This window comes from Epinephelus fuscoguttatus, linkage group LG21 (genome assembly GCF_011397635.1).
Source record: "Epinephelus fuscoguttatus linkage group LG21, E.fuscoguttatus.final_Chr_v1".
NCBI classification, from domain to species: domain Eukaryota; kingdom Metazoa; phylum Chordata; class Actinopteri; order Perciformes; family Serranidae; genus Epinephelus; species Epinephelus fuscoguttatus.
The window spans coordinates 24,829,520-24,845,707 of NC_064772.1; the positions used below are offsets into that span (position 1 = coordinate 24,829,520).

Here is a 16,188-nt window from a genome sequence, read left to right on the forward strand (position 1 = left end):
TGTTAAACTTAACAAGACGCCCTAACAAATTACACATTTCTGTAACACTGATTATGTCACCTATCCGTCTGAGGAGGACAGAAAGATTAAACATATTTCAAGGAGGCGTGGCATTAAGATAACTGACAGGACCTTTGGGTGATTGGGAGAGCACATATAACTGTTTTAGGCTGGTGTAAGCATATTCAGTGCACTGCTCATTTCATAATTTCGCATGCACACTTTTCATTGCCTGCTCGTCATCATGAATTAAGACTCCATGTATATTTCTGTCCACCCACAACTCATGCAATATAAAGCTGTCTTTCCTCACTCCCACACCCTCCTTTAATTCTCTCCCACCAAATTTCATTGAACACATTTAACTGAGGTGTAAAAAAATATTGAAATTCATTGAATACATTTAAACAGAAATATGTGAGTTGGGAAAAAAAAATCAATACATTTAATTGAGGTTAAAAATGCTACTTTTAAATGGTTTGGCTTAGATGATGTGTTAGTTTACACTTGGTGCTTTTGGAAAACACAGCCAGCAAAATCCAGCCAGCTAAGTGTAAATGGTTAAAGACACTTACTACTTTCATTTACAATAAAATGATAAGAAATGAACTTCTCAGAAAAGTCTTTCACAATAAAAGGTATCTTAATATCTTCATTTAAAATATAATCTCTCCCAGTGTGCAAATGGGCCCTTGTTTTTATGGTTATAAAATATTTATGGTTGATTATTGTTCTGAACACACGAGGAGGTTGGTAAACATTAACCTAAAACATACACAGCAATAGTTCTCCATTGAAAGGTTGATAATTTTCTTTATTAGCAAAGCCTTTGAACACATCACAAAATAAAAACTTAAATCCAAAAACAGACACAAGAAATAAACACATTTTACTGAGCTGGGAGCAGCAGTAAATCATAATCAAGTTTCCATCAAAGGTTTGTAAAACATATGAGCTATGACAATTTTATGACCTTATGATGAAAACTAGCTCAAGTCATTTTCCTTGCCTAATGCATTGCAGGGTCAACTTCCTGTTTGATTCTCACCCCCACCCACTACGTGATGTCACAGTCATGAAGGCGTGGCTGAGAAAATCAAACCTGCATAGCTATAACTTCTTTGTTTGCTATATATATTTTAAGTCTATCTATCTATCTATCTATCTATCTATCTATCTATCTATCTATCACAGTAAAAAATTTAAATGAAAAATTATATATATATAATTTATTTTTCATTTTTTGCTGTGACAGCACAAATAGGTAAAATCTGCAGTTACAACTTTTTTGTTTATATATATATATATATATATATATATATATATATATATATGTATGTATATATATATATATATATATCACAGTAAAAAAATATATATATAGCCTATTTACATATATATATAATTTTACATTTATATAAATAAAATTTATTTATGTATTTATTTATTTTGCTGTGGCAGCACAAGTAGGTCCTATAAACAGCCCACATTCAATTACATTTCTTTCAAACCGGGTTACAAACTGCAGAGGAGGAGAGAGGAAGTTATTCAGGCGGGTCATCTGAGGACACACTCCTGCAGCAGGCAAAAGCTGAAAAAGAGAAGAAAAAAAATCTCATCTCATGAACTGAAATGAACAATGCACCTCACAGTCTGAATCCTGCACACACTGTAGTCAGCGTTTTGACACCGTCAGCCGCCTCAGTCTCACGGTCCTGCTTTCCTGTGACTCGTGGTGAACAACGGTGTGGCCGCAGTGTGCGACACATCCGCAGTTGTGTTGTGGCGGCAGCAGAGAGGAGGAAGCAGCACAGAGCTCTCACACTGAGCACATGCAGAGGGGCGAGCGGACTCGGGGAGTGTCAGGGTGATTCATCTCTTCAATAGACGATCTTTGGATCTCAGGAGCGACATTCTGCTTCCTGCCTGTTGCCTAGCAACACTTAACAACACTATCAAACCCTAACCTGGAGACCGCCGGGAGAAAAGCTGCATTGAATCCTGTGATAAATTCAGTGTGTTTTCAGCCTGGAAACCTGCATTAAGATTTGGAGATACATATTAAGGAAGGTTTTCCATCAGGGTGACAATGAGTCAGCGTCAGATCATCCAAGGTGAGATCCATGAGCTGGTTTTATCCACAAAAAGAACTGTTAAAAGCCAAACTGACTGTTTGTGTCTGTGTGCAGTGTTTGAGCAGTATCAGAAATCCAGGATGCAGTTTGTGCAGACGGTTGCAGATCTGGCAGCCAGACCTCAGAACATAGAAATCCTTCAAAGTGCTGGTAAGAAACAGGATTGTAACCACTGAGACTGTGTTAGCTTTAGCTGCCAGTGTTTACTCCTCCATTCTCCTGTCAGGTGTGATGTCCCTGCTGCGTCCCCTCATGCTGGACGTGGTCCCCAGCATCCAGCAGACGGCAGCTCTGGCTCTGGGCCGCCTGGCTGACCACAGTGATGACCTGGCCGAGGCTGTGGTGAAGGAGGACATCCTGCCCCAGCTGGTCCACTCTCTGTCCTGGCAGAATGTCAGTATCTAATCCTCTGGTCATACATGTGCGAGTTTACAAAAGAATAGTGTCAGTGCCACAGATGCAGCCAGATACGTCAGAGACAGCCAGCCCACAACATATAGTTCATCTCCTCACAGATCACACTCTGCCTTCCATTTACTCCTTCACTTAATACATTTTTCTTTTAAATTTACAACTATGATTTTGTATTAATACTTTGTTGTTGATTGTTCCTGAAGTGTCATGCCAATGAAGCTTTTTAAATTGAATTGAGAGAGACCCCGCAGGACCTCAGGGTCAGCCCCTCTGGATGTTAGAGTGTGTTTTGGGCTAACTTGGCAGCTCGCCTGGGGGCTACTTCAGGATAGGGGCCCCTCACCATGAGAGCAACCAGGCCTTTGTCTCTCTCTGTCTCTGTCAGCCCTCTCAGAGAAGACAATGTTTAGTTCTTGCTATTAACGGGGCATTGCAGGCTCATATAATAAGCTTAAAATCTGACATTTTATGCAGAATTAAATGACACTTCAGTGAAAAATCTGAGTTAAAACATTTAGAAAGAATCTGTTTGAAATGGCTCTGTATCTTTTAGAGGTGGGTTGACAACACACTTTTTTTAACAGCTCAAAAAACACACTTAGCCTTATTTTATCTGTTCAATACCTCAGTGCTTTGCTAATTTTATCAGAACTGTTCACAACCATGATTTTAAGAGCTGGATTTTCCTGCAGTAAATGATCCAAAATACAAGCTACGTGAGATATGACACATGTTTCTCTATCTGTGAATGAAGTTTGTGGGGAAATGATTGCATATTTTAAATCTGGTGTACATGAACCATTTTAGCATGTGAAACATAAAAACAGTATTTCCTTTTTTGGTGTGAAAACAATAATTAATGGTGATGTACATATCTTGTCACCTTCTGCAAATGTGAAAGCCAGTGTTAGGAGTTTAATATGTTTCTGTCAACAAAAAAAATGTTGTTTTTTGCAATTATTCTTAGTTTTACTCAACAACAGGAAAAGCTCTACTTAACAAATTTAAACTATTTATCAGTTTAAAACAAAAAAGACAAAAAAAAATCAAAAGAACAGGGGAGAGAAATCAAATCTCATTCCAGGTTTTACATGGAAATTTGTCATCATATCATCACAGTATCTTAGTCCTAATTAAAGTCTGATGTCAGATTAATCCTCATTTTGGGCAATGTAAATAAATGTGTGTTTGTATTTGTGTGCAGAGGTTCTATAAGAAGGCCGCAGCGTTTGTGTTGCGTGCAGTTGCCAAACACTCCCCCGAGCTGGCTCAGGCTGTTGTGGCCTGTGGGGGAGTTGATGCCCTGGTTCTCTGCTTTGATGAGTTTGACCCCGGGGTGAAGGAGGCTGCTGCCTGGGCTCTCGGCTACATCGCACGACACAACGCATGTAAGGAAACCCTTTGGTTTAAAGACACATTTTTGTAAGATTTCCTAGTATCATTCTCCTTTATGTGCCTATATTCATGTTCCCCACCTCTCTCCATCACTGTGCAGCGTTGTCTCAGGCAGTTGTGGACGCGGGTGCTGTCCCTCTGCTGGTGTTGTGTCTTCAGGAGCCCGAGTTGGCCACCAAACGCATCGCAGCTTCCACCCTCAGTGACATCTCCAAACACACGCCAGAGCTGGCCCAGACGGTGGTGGACAGTGGTGCCATCGCACACCTGGCACAGATGATCCTCAACCCAGACGCCAAACTCAAGGTAGGCCAGCTGAGAGAACAGCTGCTGGTTTAACACAGCTAATGATGTATGATGGCATGAATTAAAAAACTTTAAATACCAATACCCATGGGTGAATTTATGAAATTACAGTAAATTATAATTTTTCTAAATCTTATTTTTAAAATACATTTCTTTAAAATATTTTTGTTTTTTTAAATATATATATATATATTTATTTTCATATATTTTAAAAAATACTTTCTTTATAACAGTGTTTGCCAAATAAGCCAACAAAAAATAGCCAATACCTGAGACATGCATGCTAAATTGCTAATTATTTGTGTAACCTATAAGTGCCCACTATTTTTTTGATTATGAAAGCTTAAGGCTGTTTTTTAAAATAGAAATTATTTTCTTGATGATGTCATTTTCCTGTTAAATTAAATTACTGTTATTTTATTACATAATATGAATGAATAATTATAGCAGGACCCTTCAGAGCAGATTTGCAATATTTCTATTTTAAAAATAGAGATATTGTCTTAATTTATGTATATCTTTACTTTATGATTTCTATCGGGCTTTATCCGTTCTTTTTCTTTTTCCATCTATTTGTCCTGTTTTCTCTTCATTCACCTTTTTAACAAACCTTTTGCCATGACGGAATTTCATGTTGTGATTTGTTGGTAATTAAAGTGATTTAGTACATTTTCTTTTCAATATAATTTTATTGAAAATACAGAGTTGAAAATGTTTGTCATGAATAAGAAACATTTATAATATTCTTTTAGTATTTTGGGTCACATTAAGTACAAACTATCACTGAAGTTACTCAAAATATTTGAGTAAACAGCAGTAAGAACTGCCATGATGGTGGGATTGAAAAGCAAAATTACCCTGACATGTTGTAGGTCCTGCAAGCAACACAATCATACAGGACTCAGTCGTAGAAAAGCCTGAAACAGTGATTAAATCTGAGCAAAAAGTGGCACCTATACTTGAAAAAAAAATCTTTAAAATATAAAGAAAACTTCTGGCAACCAGGGTCAAGGTTTATATGATAACATTAGCTGCAGATTGATTTTACACAGATAGTAAATTGAATTAAAATTTAATATCCAAGTATAGCAAGCATAATTACTAGATATTTATTACAAACAGCAACATGGATGCTTGATTTTGAAATATACAACATGAAGCTGTAATTGAATTTCCAAAACTGTGAATGACCTCTAAAAATAATTGACACATGTTTTTGGCTCCATCCAGAGGCAGGTGTTCTCAGCCCTCAGTCAGATCAGTAAGCACTCAGTCAGCCTGGCAGAGATGGTGGTCGAGGCTGAGATCTTCCCTGCAGCAGTGACCTGCCTCAAAGATCCAGATGAGTATGTCAAGAAGAACGTCAGCACTCTGATGAGGGAGGTGGTGAAACACACACCAGAGGTACTGCACACAGTCACACCTGTAGGCACAACTATACACGTCAGGACACAGAGTAATCTGTGTCTGTGTTTCCAGCTGTCCCAGTTGATTGTGAATTGTGGTGGCATGGCCGCTGTGATCGACTATCTGGGTGATTGCCGTGGAAACCTGCGGTTGCCGGGGATCATGATGCTGGGATATGTGGCGGCTCACAGTGAGAACCTTGCCATGGCTGTCATTCTCTCCAAGGTGTTAATCTCTTTCCTGATTTCCCTTGACAAGTCATGTGACAGCTAAACCCACCACTAAAACCAGAGACATTCCTTCAGGTCCAGTATGTAGGTCATATTCACCAAACCTTTGTGGTGTATATTGTCCTGTCCTGCAGGGGGTGCCACAGCTGGCCCTGTGTCTGTCCGAGGAGCATGAGCATCACATCAAGGCGGCCACAGCCTGGTCCATTGGCCAGATAGGACATCACACCCCTGAGCATGCAAAGGCCGTGGCCACTTCTAACCTCCTGACCAAACTGTTGGAGCTCTATATGGACGCCAGCAGCTCAGAGGACCTGCAGGCCAAAGTAAGAGCCACACCTCAGCAAGTTGATTTACACTGAATGTGTGTAATGTTGGTGTCACAACTGAATACATAGTGAAACTGTTTGCTCATGCTTCACCTCTCAAATACAGACAGATTTTGGATATCTAAATTTTAGTTTTGCCTAATAATACAGAAGCCATGAAAGCTCAGTGCACAGCAAATAAAGAAAACACATGGGCCCACGAATATACAAAACACAAGCAAACTAAGAAAACATACACACAGCACATGTGCAGCATTTAGACAAAGATGATGCAAATAGAGGAAACACGACCAAATACAGATATGAACTGCAAATGAGGAAAACATATCTTTGTGGCATACTATACGCTGTAAAAAAGTCATTGTGCACTATGCTGTTAATGTAATATGTCATAAAGAAATCATAATATAGTATGCCATTAAAAGTCTTATACAAAATGTCACAGTATAGTATACCTTTAAAAATAAATTACTAATATACTATACAGTATAAAGTCACAATAACATGTCATAAAATATCGTACTATCGTATGTAACAAAAAACATCACATTATAAAATGGTCATAGTCTGAAAAATGTAATAGTATGGCATGTCAATGAAATGTCATAATACAATTATCAAAACATGTTATAGTGAAGCATTCCACTGAACAATTGATAATGTAGTAACTCATAAAAAATATCACAGTATAGTGTGTCATAAAAAATTCATAGTATAGTATGTCAGAAATATGTCATAGTATAGTATGTTCAAAAAAGTCATACTATAATACGTATAAAAAAGTCACAGTATAGTATGTCAAAAAATATGATAATGTAATATGTACAAAAAGTCATAGTATAGAAAACCAAAAAGTCATAGTATAGTGTCTGAAAAAAAAATTCATGTATGTATGTCTGTATGTCAAAAAACGTTATACCATAATATGTCATGAAAGTGCCATAGCATAGTATGTAAAAAAAAGTCATAGTATAGTATGTTCAAAAAAGTCATACTATAATACGTATAAAAAAGTAACAGTATAGTATGTCAAAAAATATGATAGTGTAATATGTACAAAAAGTCATAGTATAGAAAACCAAAAAGTCATAGTATAGTGTCTGAAAAAAAATTCATGTATGTATGTCTGTATGTCAAAAAACGTTATACCATAATATGTCATGAAAGTGCCATAGCATAGTATGTAAAAAAAAGTCATAGTATAGTATGTTCAAAAAAGTCATACTATAATGTGTATAAAAAAGTCACAGTATAGTATGTCAAAAAATATGATAGTGTAATATGTACAAAAAGTCACAGTATAGAATACCAGAAAGTCATACGATAATATGTCATTAAATTGTTATACTATAGTATGTCATAAAAGTGTCATGGTATAGGATGTAAAAAAAAAAGTCATAGCATGGGATGTCAAAAAATGTCATAATACAGTATGTCAAAAAAAAAAGTATAATATGTTGTGCGAAATCATGACAAAAAAGTTGTAGTATAGTATGTCGTCCAAAAAAAAAAAAAAAGTCCTAGTATAGTATGTCGTCCAAAATAATGAAAAAAAGTCAAAGTATAGTATTCATTCTTCATCTTCTAACCGCTTCATCCTCTTGAGGGTCGCGGGGGGGCTGGAGCCTATCCCAGCTGACATCGGGCGAGAGGCAGGGTACACCCTGGACAGGTCGCCAGACTATCGCAGGGCTGACACATAGAGACAAACAACCATTCACGCTCACATTCACACCTACGAACAATTTAGAGTTATCAATTAACCTAGTCCCCAATCTGCATGTCTTTGGACTGTGGGAGGAAGCCGGAGTGCCCGGAGAGAACCCACACTGACATGGGGAGAACATGCAAACTCCACACAGAAGGGCTCCCACGCCCAGGATCGAACCGGCAACCCTCTTGCTGTGAGGCGAGAGTAAAGTATAGTATGTTGTCGTGAAATCGTGAAAGAACAACGTAGTATTGTATGTTGTCCAAAATCATGAAAAAACATCATAGTATAGTATGTCATCCAAAACCATGAAAAAAAGTCATAGTATAGTATGTCGTCCAAAATCATGAAAAACATCATAGTATTGTGTGTTGTCCAAAATCATGAAAAAAGTCATAGTATATTATGTCGTCCAAAATCATGAAAAAACAACATAGTATATTATGTCGTCCAAAATCATGAAAAAAAAGTCACAGTATAGTATGTTGTCCAAAATCATGAAAAAAGTCATGGTATAGTAGGTTGTCCAAAATCATGGAAAACATCATAGTATAGTATGTCGTCCAAAATCATGAAAAAAAGTCATAGTATAGTATGTTGTCCAAAATCATGAAAAAATGTCACAGTATAGTATGTCATCCAAAATCATGAAAAAACAACATAGTATAGTATGTCGTCCAATATCATGAAAAAAAGTCATAGTATAGTATGTCATCCAAAATCATGAAAAAACAACATAGTATAGTATGTCGTCCAATATCATGAAAAAAAGTCATAGTATAGTATGTCATCCAAAACAATGAGAAAAGGTCATAGTATAGTATGTCGTCCAAAATCATGAAAAAAAGTCATAGTATAGTATGTTGTCCAAAATCATGAAAAAACATCATATTATAGTATGTCGTCCAAAATCATGAAAAAAAGTCATAGTATAGTATGTTGTCCAAAATCATGAAAAAACATCATATTATAGTATGTCGTCCAATATCATGAAAAAACATCATAGTATAATATGTCGTTGAGAATCATGAAAAAAAGTGATAGTATAGTATGTCGTCCAAAATCATGAAAAAACAACATAGTATATTATGTCGTCCAAAATCATGAAAAAAAGTCATGGTATAGTATGTTGTCCAAAACAATGAGAAAAAGTCATAATATAGTATGTCGTCCAAAATCATGAAAAAACATCATAGTATAATATGTCGTCCAAGATGATGAGAAAAAGTCATAGTATAGTATGTCGTCCAAAATCATGAAAAAACATCATAGTATAATATGTCGTTGAGAATCATGAAAAAAAGTCATAGTATAGTATGTCGTCCAAAATCATGAAAAAATGTCACAGTATAGTATGTTGTCCAAAATCATGAAAAAACATCATATTATAGTATGTCGTCCAAAATCATGAAAAAAAGTCATAGTATAGTATGTTGTCCAAAATCATGAAAAAACATCATATTATAGTATGTCGTCCAATATCATGAAAAAACATCATAGTATAATATGTCGTTGAGAATCATGAAAAAAAGTGATAGTATAGTATGTCGTCCAAAATCATGAAAAAACAACATAGTATATTATGTCGTCCAAAATCATGAAAAAAAGTCATGGTATAGTATGTTGTCCAAAACAATGAGAAAAAGTCATAATATAGTATGTCGTCCAAAATCATGAAAAAACATCATAGTATAATATGTCGTCCAAGATGATGAGAAAAAGTCATAGTATAGTATGTCGTCCAAAATCATGAAAAAACATCATAGTATAATATGTCGTCCAAGATGATGAGAAAAAGTCATAGTATAGTATGTCGTCCAAATTCATGAAAAAAAGTCATAGTATATTATGTCGTCCAAAATCATGAAAAAACAACAGTATATTATGTCGTCCAAAATCATGAAAAAAGTCATAGTATAGCAGGTCGTCCAAAATCATGAAAAAAAGTCATAGTATAGTATGTCGTCCAAAGTCATGAAAAAAAAGTCATAGTATAGTATGTTGTCCAATATCATGAAAAAACGTCATAGTATAGTATGTCGTCCAAAATCATGAAAAACGTCATAGTATATTATGTCGTCCAAAATCATGAAAAAACAACATAGTATATTATGTCGTCCAAAATCATGAAAAAAAGTCATAGTATAGTATGTCATCCAAAACAATCAGAAAAGGTCATAGTATAGTATGTCGTCCAAAATCATGAAAAAAAGTCATAGTATAGTATGTTGCCCAAAATCATGAAAAAACTCATGGTATAGTAGGTTGTCCAAAGTCATGAAAAAACATCATATTATAGTATGTCGTCCAAAATCATGAAAAAAAGTCATAGAATAGTATGTCGTCCAAAATCATGAAAAAATGTCACAGTATAGTATGTCGTCCAAAATCATGAAAAAAAGTCATAGAATAGTATGTCGTCCAAAATCATGAAAAAAAGTCATAGTATAGTATGTTGTCCAAAATCATGAAAAAATGTGACAGTATAGTATGTCATCCAATATCATGAAAAACATCATAGTATAGTATGTCGTCCAAAATCATGAAAAAACAACATAGTATAGTATAGTATGTCGTACAATATCATGAAAAAAAGTCATCGTATAGTATGTCGTCCAAAATCATGAAAAAACATCATAGTATAGTATGTCGTCCAAAATCATGAAAAAAGGCATAGTATATTATGTCGTCCAAAATCATGAAAAAACAACATAGTATAGTATGTGGTCCAAAATCATGAAAAAAAGTCATCGTATAGTATGTCGTCCAAAATCATGAAAAAACATCATAGTATAGTATGTCGTCCAAAATCATGAAAAAACAACATAGTATAGTATGTGGTCCAAAATCATGAAAAAAGTCATAGTATAGTATGTCGTCCAAAATCATGAAAAAAAGTCATAGTATAGTATGTTGTCCAAAATCATGAAAAAATGTCACAGTATAGTATGTCATCCAATATCATGAAAAACATCATAGTATAGTATGTCGTCCAAAATCATGTAAAAACAACATAGTATAGTATAGTATGTCGTACAATATCATGAAAAAAAGTCATCGTATAGTATGTCGTCCAAAATCATGAAAAAACATCATAGTATAGTATGTCATCCAAAATCATGAAAAAAGGCATAGTATATTATGTCGTCCAAAATCATGAAAAAACAACGTAGTATAATATGTCGTCCAAGACGATGAGAAAAAGTCATAGTATATTATGTCGTCCAAAATCATGAAAAAACAACAGTATAGTATGTCGTCCAAAATCATGAAAAAAAGTCAAAGTATAGTATGTCATCCAAAATCATGAAAAACGTCATAGTATAGTATGTCATCCAAAATCATGAAAAAAAAGTCATAGTATAGTATGTCGTCCAAAATCATGAAAAAAAGTCATAGTATAGTATGTCATCCAAAATCATGAAAAACGTCATAGTATAGTATGTCGTCCAAAATCATGAAAAACGTCATAGTATATTATGTCGTCCAAAATCATGAAAAAACAACATAGTATATTATGTCGTCCAAAATTATAAAAAAAAAGTCACAGTATCGTATTTCGTCCAAAATCATGAAAAAACTCATGGTATAGTATGTCGTCCAAAGTCATGAAAAAACATAATATTATAGTATGCCGTCCAAAATCATGAAAAAATGTCACAGTATAGTATGTCATCCAATATTATGAAAAAATGTCACAGTATAGTATGTCATCCAATATTATGAAAAAAAGTCATAGTATAGTATGTCATCCAAAACAATCAGAAAAGGTCATAGTATAGTATGTCGTCCAAAATCATGAAAAAAAAGCCATAGTATAGTATGTCGTCCAATATCATGAAAAAAAGTCATAGTATGATATGTCGTCCAATATCATGAAAAAAAAGCCATACTATAGTATGTTGTCCAAAATCATGAAAAAATGTGACAGTATAGTATGTCGTCCAAAATCATGAAAAAACATCGTAGTATAGTATGTTGTCCAATATCATGAAAAAAAGTCATCGTATAGTATGTCGTCCAAAATCATGAAAAAACATCATAGCATAGCATATCGTCCAAAATCATGAAAAATAAGTCATAGTATAGTATGTCGTCCAATATCATGAAAAAAAATCATAGTATGATATGTCGTCCAAAATCACGAAAAAAAAGTCATAGTATGATATGTCGTCCAATATCATGAAAAAAAGCCATAGTATAGTATGTTGTCCAAAATCATGAAAAAATGTGACAGTATAGTATGTCATCCAAAATCATGAAAGAACACCATAGTACAGTATGTCGTCCAATATCATGAAAAAAAGTTTTAGTATAGTAGTTTTAGTATATTTTAGTATATTATATATATTATATATATATATTATATATTTAGTATATTTTAGTATATAGTAGTTTTAGTATAGTAGTTTTTAGTATAGTATGTCGTCCAATATCATGAAAGAACACCATAGTATAGCATGTTGTCCAAAATCATGAAAAAAAGTCATAGTGCAGTATGTCGTCCAATATCATGAAAGAACACCATAGTATAGCGTGTTGTCCAAAATCAAGACAAAAACCATCATTGTATAGTATGTCGTGCAAAACCATGAAAAAACAACATAGTATAGTATGTCGTCTAAAATCATGAAAAAAACCATCATAGTATAACATGTCGTCCAAAATCATGAAAAAAAACATCATAGTATAATATGTCGTCCAAAATCATGAAAAAAAACATCATAGTATAGTATGTCGTCCAAAATCATGAAAAAAAGTCACAGTATACTATGTCATCCAAAACCATGAAAAAAAGTCATAGTATAGTACGTTGTCCAAGATCATGAAAAAACATTATAGTACAGCATGTCATCCAAAATCATGAAAAAAAGGCATAGTATGACATAGAATTGTATGTAAAAAAAAATTGTCATGGTATAGTATTCAAAAACTGTGATAATAATGTATGTCAAAAATGTCAGTATAATATGTTACAAAAAAAATTCACAATATCGTATGTCATAAAACATTCATAATATTGTTTGTCATGCAAAAAAAGTCACACCCAAGTATGTCGTAAAAAAGTATCATAAAAAAACGTCAGTATTGTATGCCATCAAAGTGTGTCAAAATGTTTGTCAAAAAGTGTCACAGATAAGTATCATAATAAGTGTCATAAGAAAAATTCATAGTGAAGTACGTCACAAAAAATGCCATTGTGTAGTTCTTCATAAAAAAAAGTGTCATAAACATGTTATAGAAAAGTATGCCTTTAAATTTTTCATTATAACATATGCAAAGAAAGTTATGGGTTAGTCTGCCGTAATTTTTTTTGTTTTTTTTTTTTGTTTTTTACAAAAATTGTCATAATATAGTATGTTATAAAAAATGTCACTATAGTATGCCATAATTAAGTGTAATAAGAGATGTCAACAAATGTCTGTATACTCTATCATATTTCATCAGCTCACACTTACAGTGAGGGAACATAATTAGTATCTGTGATGGCTTTCAATACATTGAGTCAGAGGTCAGCTGGTGTCAAAGGTCACTTGGTAACATGCTGAAAGGGAAACGGTGTATGACTGTATGCAGTATATTTAATTCCTCTTGTGATTTCCAGAGTAAGAGGGCTCTGAAGAGCGTTCTGCAGAAGTGCACCTACCTGCCGGGTCTGGAGCCCCTCCTCTACGACGCCCCGAGCAACATCCTCAAACACGTCGTCTGCCAGTTCAGCAAGGTGAGCATGATCTGCATTTTACAGTGCATTTTAAAAATCAAAACCAGTGTCAGGTGTTAAGATTTTATATTTGTGCTATACACTCATATCTCCCCTTTCCTCCAAGGTGCTGCCTCATGACAGCAAGGCTCGCCGTCTGTTTGTGACCAGTGGAGGGCTGAAGAAAGTGCAAGAGATCCAGGCTGAGCCCGGCTCCGCTCTGCAGGAGCACATTAATGCCATCAACAGCTGTTTTCCTGAAGAGATAGTCAGGTGTGTTCCTATCATTCGTATACACATACACGCATGCTTGAACACATATCTTGTTGCCTGTGCCTGAAAGAGCACTGAGACGTAAACAGTAATCTGGGAGTGACTGATCAGACCACATGACCATAATTTCAGAGCCGTGTGCTGACTCAGCAGCAAGTTTTTAGCACTGTGTTCTTCCTCCACCCAGTCTGTCTATCCTGTAACAATCATAGTCTACATTTTTAGCATCTATTCTGATTAGAAATGCTTTAACAATAAAATAAGACTAAATGAATTACAATTAAATACATGATTAGAAATAAGGTTACAGAAGAATAAACTTAGCAAATGTGTGTGTGTTGTTTCAGGTATTACTCCCCTGGCTACTCAGAGGTCCTGCTGGAGCGTTTAGAGAACTACCAGCCGGCCTGACTGCACTCCACACTACACATTGTTAAAAGTTTTCCATCTTTTATATTGTGTCCACACCTTTAATTTTAAATGCATGTCAGCCATAACTGCAGCCTGTATAAGGATAGAAACTTTATACGCTCATATTTTCCACTGTGTGTTGTGTTAAGATACAATAAAAGACATTTCATGGAGCTTCATGGAAACTATTCTCTTGTGCTCACTAACAGAGAGGTCAAAGGTCAGGACCAGCAGCAGAGCAGCCACCCTGGTGATGGTAGGGAATTAATGTGTCGCTCAAGGACACTAAAGCAAGCTGGACGCGTGATATCACATTGATTTGAGTCAGTTTAATCACATCTAACTGATCCATTCTTCTTTAAGCACCAATAAATATGATGTCCGTGGGATAGTGAGTGTATTCCTCAGCCTGTGCTATGGTTTCAGGGGTTAGTCTGCCCCCTGGCGGCGGCGACTCCTCACTGCACCTAAGCTGTGCGTGTGCATGTGTGTGTATGTGTGTGCAGCAGCTGCAGCGCACATGGCGAGCTCTTTGTTTATTGTCTGCTGGGTTGTCTCTGCTTGTTCTCCACATTGTACTGACGGTGCAAATGAGCCTCCGCCTCTCACCGCAGCGGAGGTCTGAACGTGCTCTGGCTGCAGCTGCCTCCACCACGACCACCACCACCTCCACCCCCTCTCCTTTCTGTTTCCATACAACCACACGAGTCTTATCACTGGTTTTATTTTCCAGGTCTGCGATGTACATGTTTTCTTTCCAGGAAATTGAACTTGAGAAAAGGTGGGCGGCTGTGATTTCCTTTTTCGATAGATATAATTAAATACAGACCATGTGTTGTTACAAACAAATAAACCTACAACTCTCGCGTTTATACCGGCATATAATAAAAATGGGTAGATTTATAGTAAACGGATAAACAAACCAAAACAGGATCGAAAACCATCACATTTATCTCAGCCTTGGCATTTAATAAATTGTGCAGTGTAGCCTGTTGCAAAACTACACGCCGTCTTTTTCTCCACGAAAACATACACTTTATTTAAAATTATTATTATTATTATTATTATTATTATTTTTTTTTTTTTTTTTAAAATACAGCATTCATTTTAAACAGGTTAAAAAAATAAATAACGAAAATATGGCTGCTTTGAGTGTGTTGGTGCGTGCATGGCGATTAATAATTAAATAATTAAATACAAGAAATAAGAAAGGAAAGTCACTACCTTAAAACCCGGGGTGTTTTTGAGGAGGAAAAAAAGCTTTAAAAATGTTCCTGGCTGTAATTCAATTCAATTTAAACGTGAATAATTAAAGTATAATGACAGCATTAAGGTATGTCTTCTGCTTTTTTTATTTTTTAATCTTTTTTGCGCTTAACCTTCTGTGTAAATAAAAGCAAATAAAACACCAAATAAATATTTCTAAGCACAAATGTGTCTGTAAATGCAAAATGTAATATATGTGATGGCGCTTTCACCCACTGCGGTAGCCATTTTTATTTCTGATATTTGATATGTTAGATGCAGAAGAGACAATGACTGGACTATTTGATATTTAGCTGCAAAACAAATAAACAAACGCAGACAATATTTTGCCGTTTTTCCATAAACGGATTGTCCCTCATATTTTATATAAGGTTTGTTTGGGCACCACTACAGTCAGACTGCAATAAATTATGCATTAGACGGTTTAAAGCACGTCGCTACAATCTCATTATTATTTTTAGCTTTATTTAAATACGTTAATGACGCAATGATTTTTTAAAAATGCGACATTTTGCTGCTTTATACGCCACAGGAATTTAGATTAAGATCAAATATTTTAATATATATATATATATTTTAGACCTGTTACTTTTTTTGGTTTTGTTTTTAT

At 35.0% G+C, this 16,188-nt stretch overlaps 1 protein-coding gene across 1 annotated transcript; it reads left to right on the forward strand.

Moving 5' to 3' along the window:
• Nucleotides 1-1,948: 1,948 nt before the first annotated feature.
• On the forward strand, nucleotides 1,949-14,469 carry spag6 (sperm associated antigen 6). Its single transcript, XM_049564657.1, has 11 exons — nucleotides 1,949-2,114; nucleotides 2,190-2,285; nucleotides 2,362-2,528; nucleotides 3,754-3,937; nucleotides 4,045-4,250; nucleotides 5,481-5,654; nucleotides 5,730-5,882; nucleotides 6,022-6,213; nucleotides 13,533-13,649; nucleotides 13,756-13,901; nucleotides 14,249-14,469. The coding sequence occupies exons 1-11, from the start codon at nucleotides 2,090-2,092 to the stop codon at nucleotides 14,310-14,312; spliced, it is 1,524 nt and encodes a 507-aa protein (XP_049420614.1). The 5' UTR covers nucleotides 1,949-2,089; the 3' UTR covers nucleotides 14,313-14,469.
• Nucleotides 14,470-16,188: the final 1,719 nt, after the last annotated feature.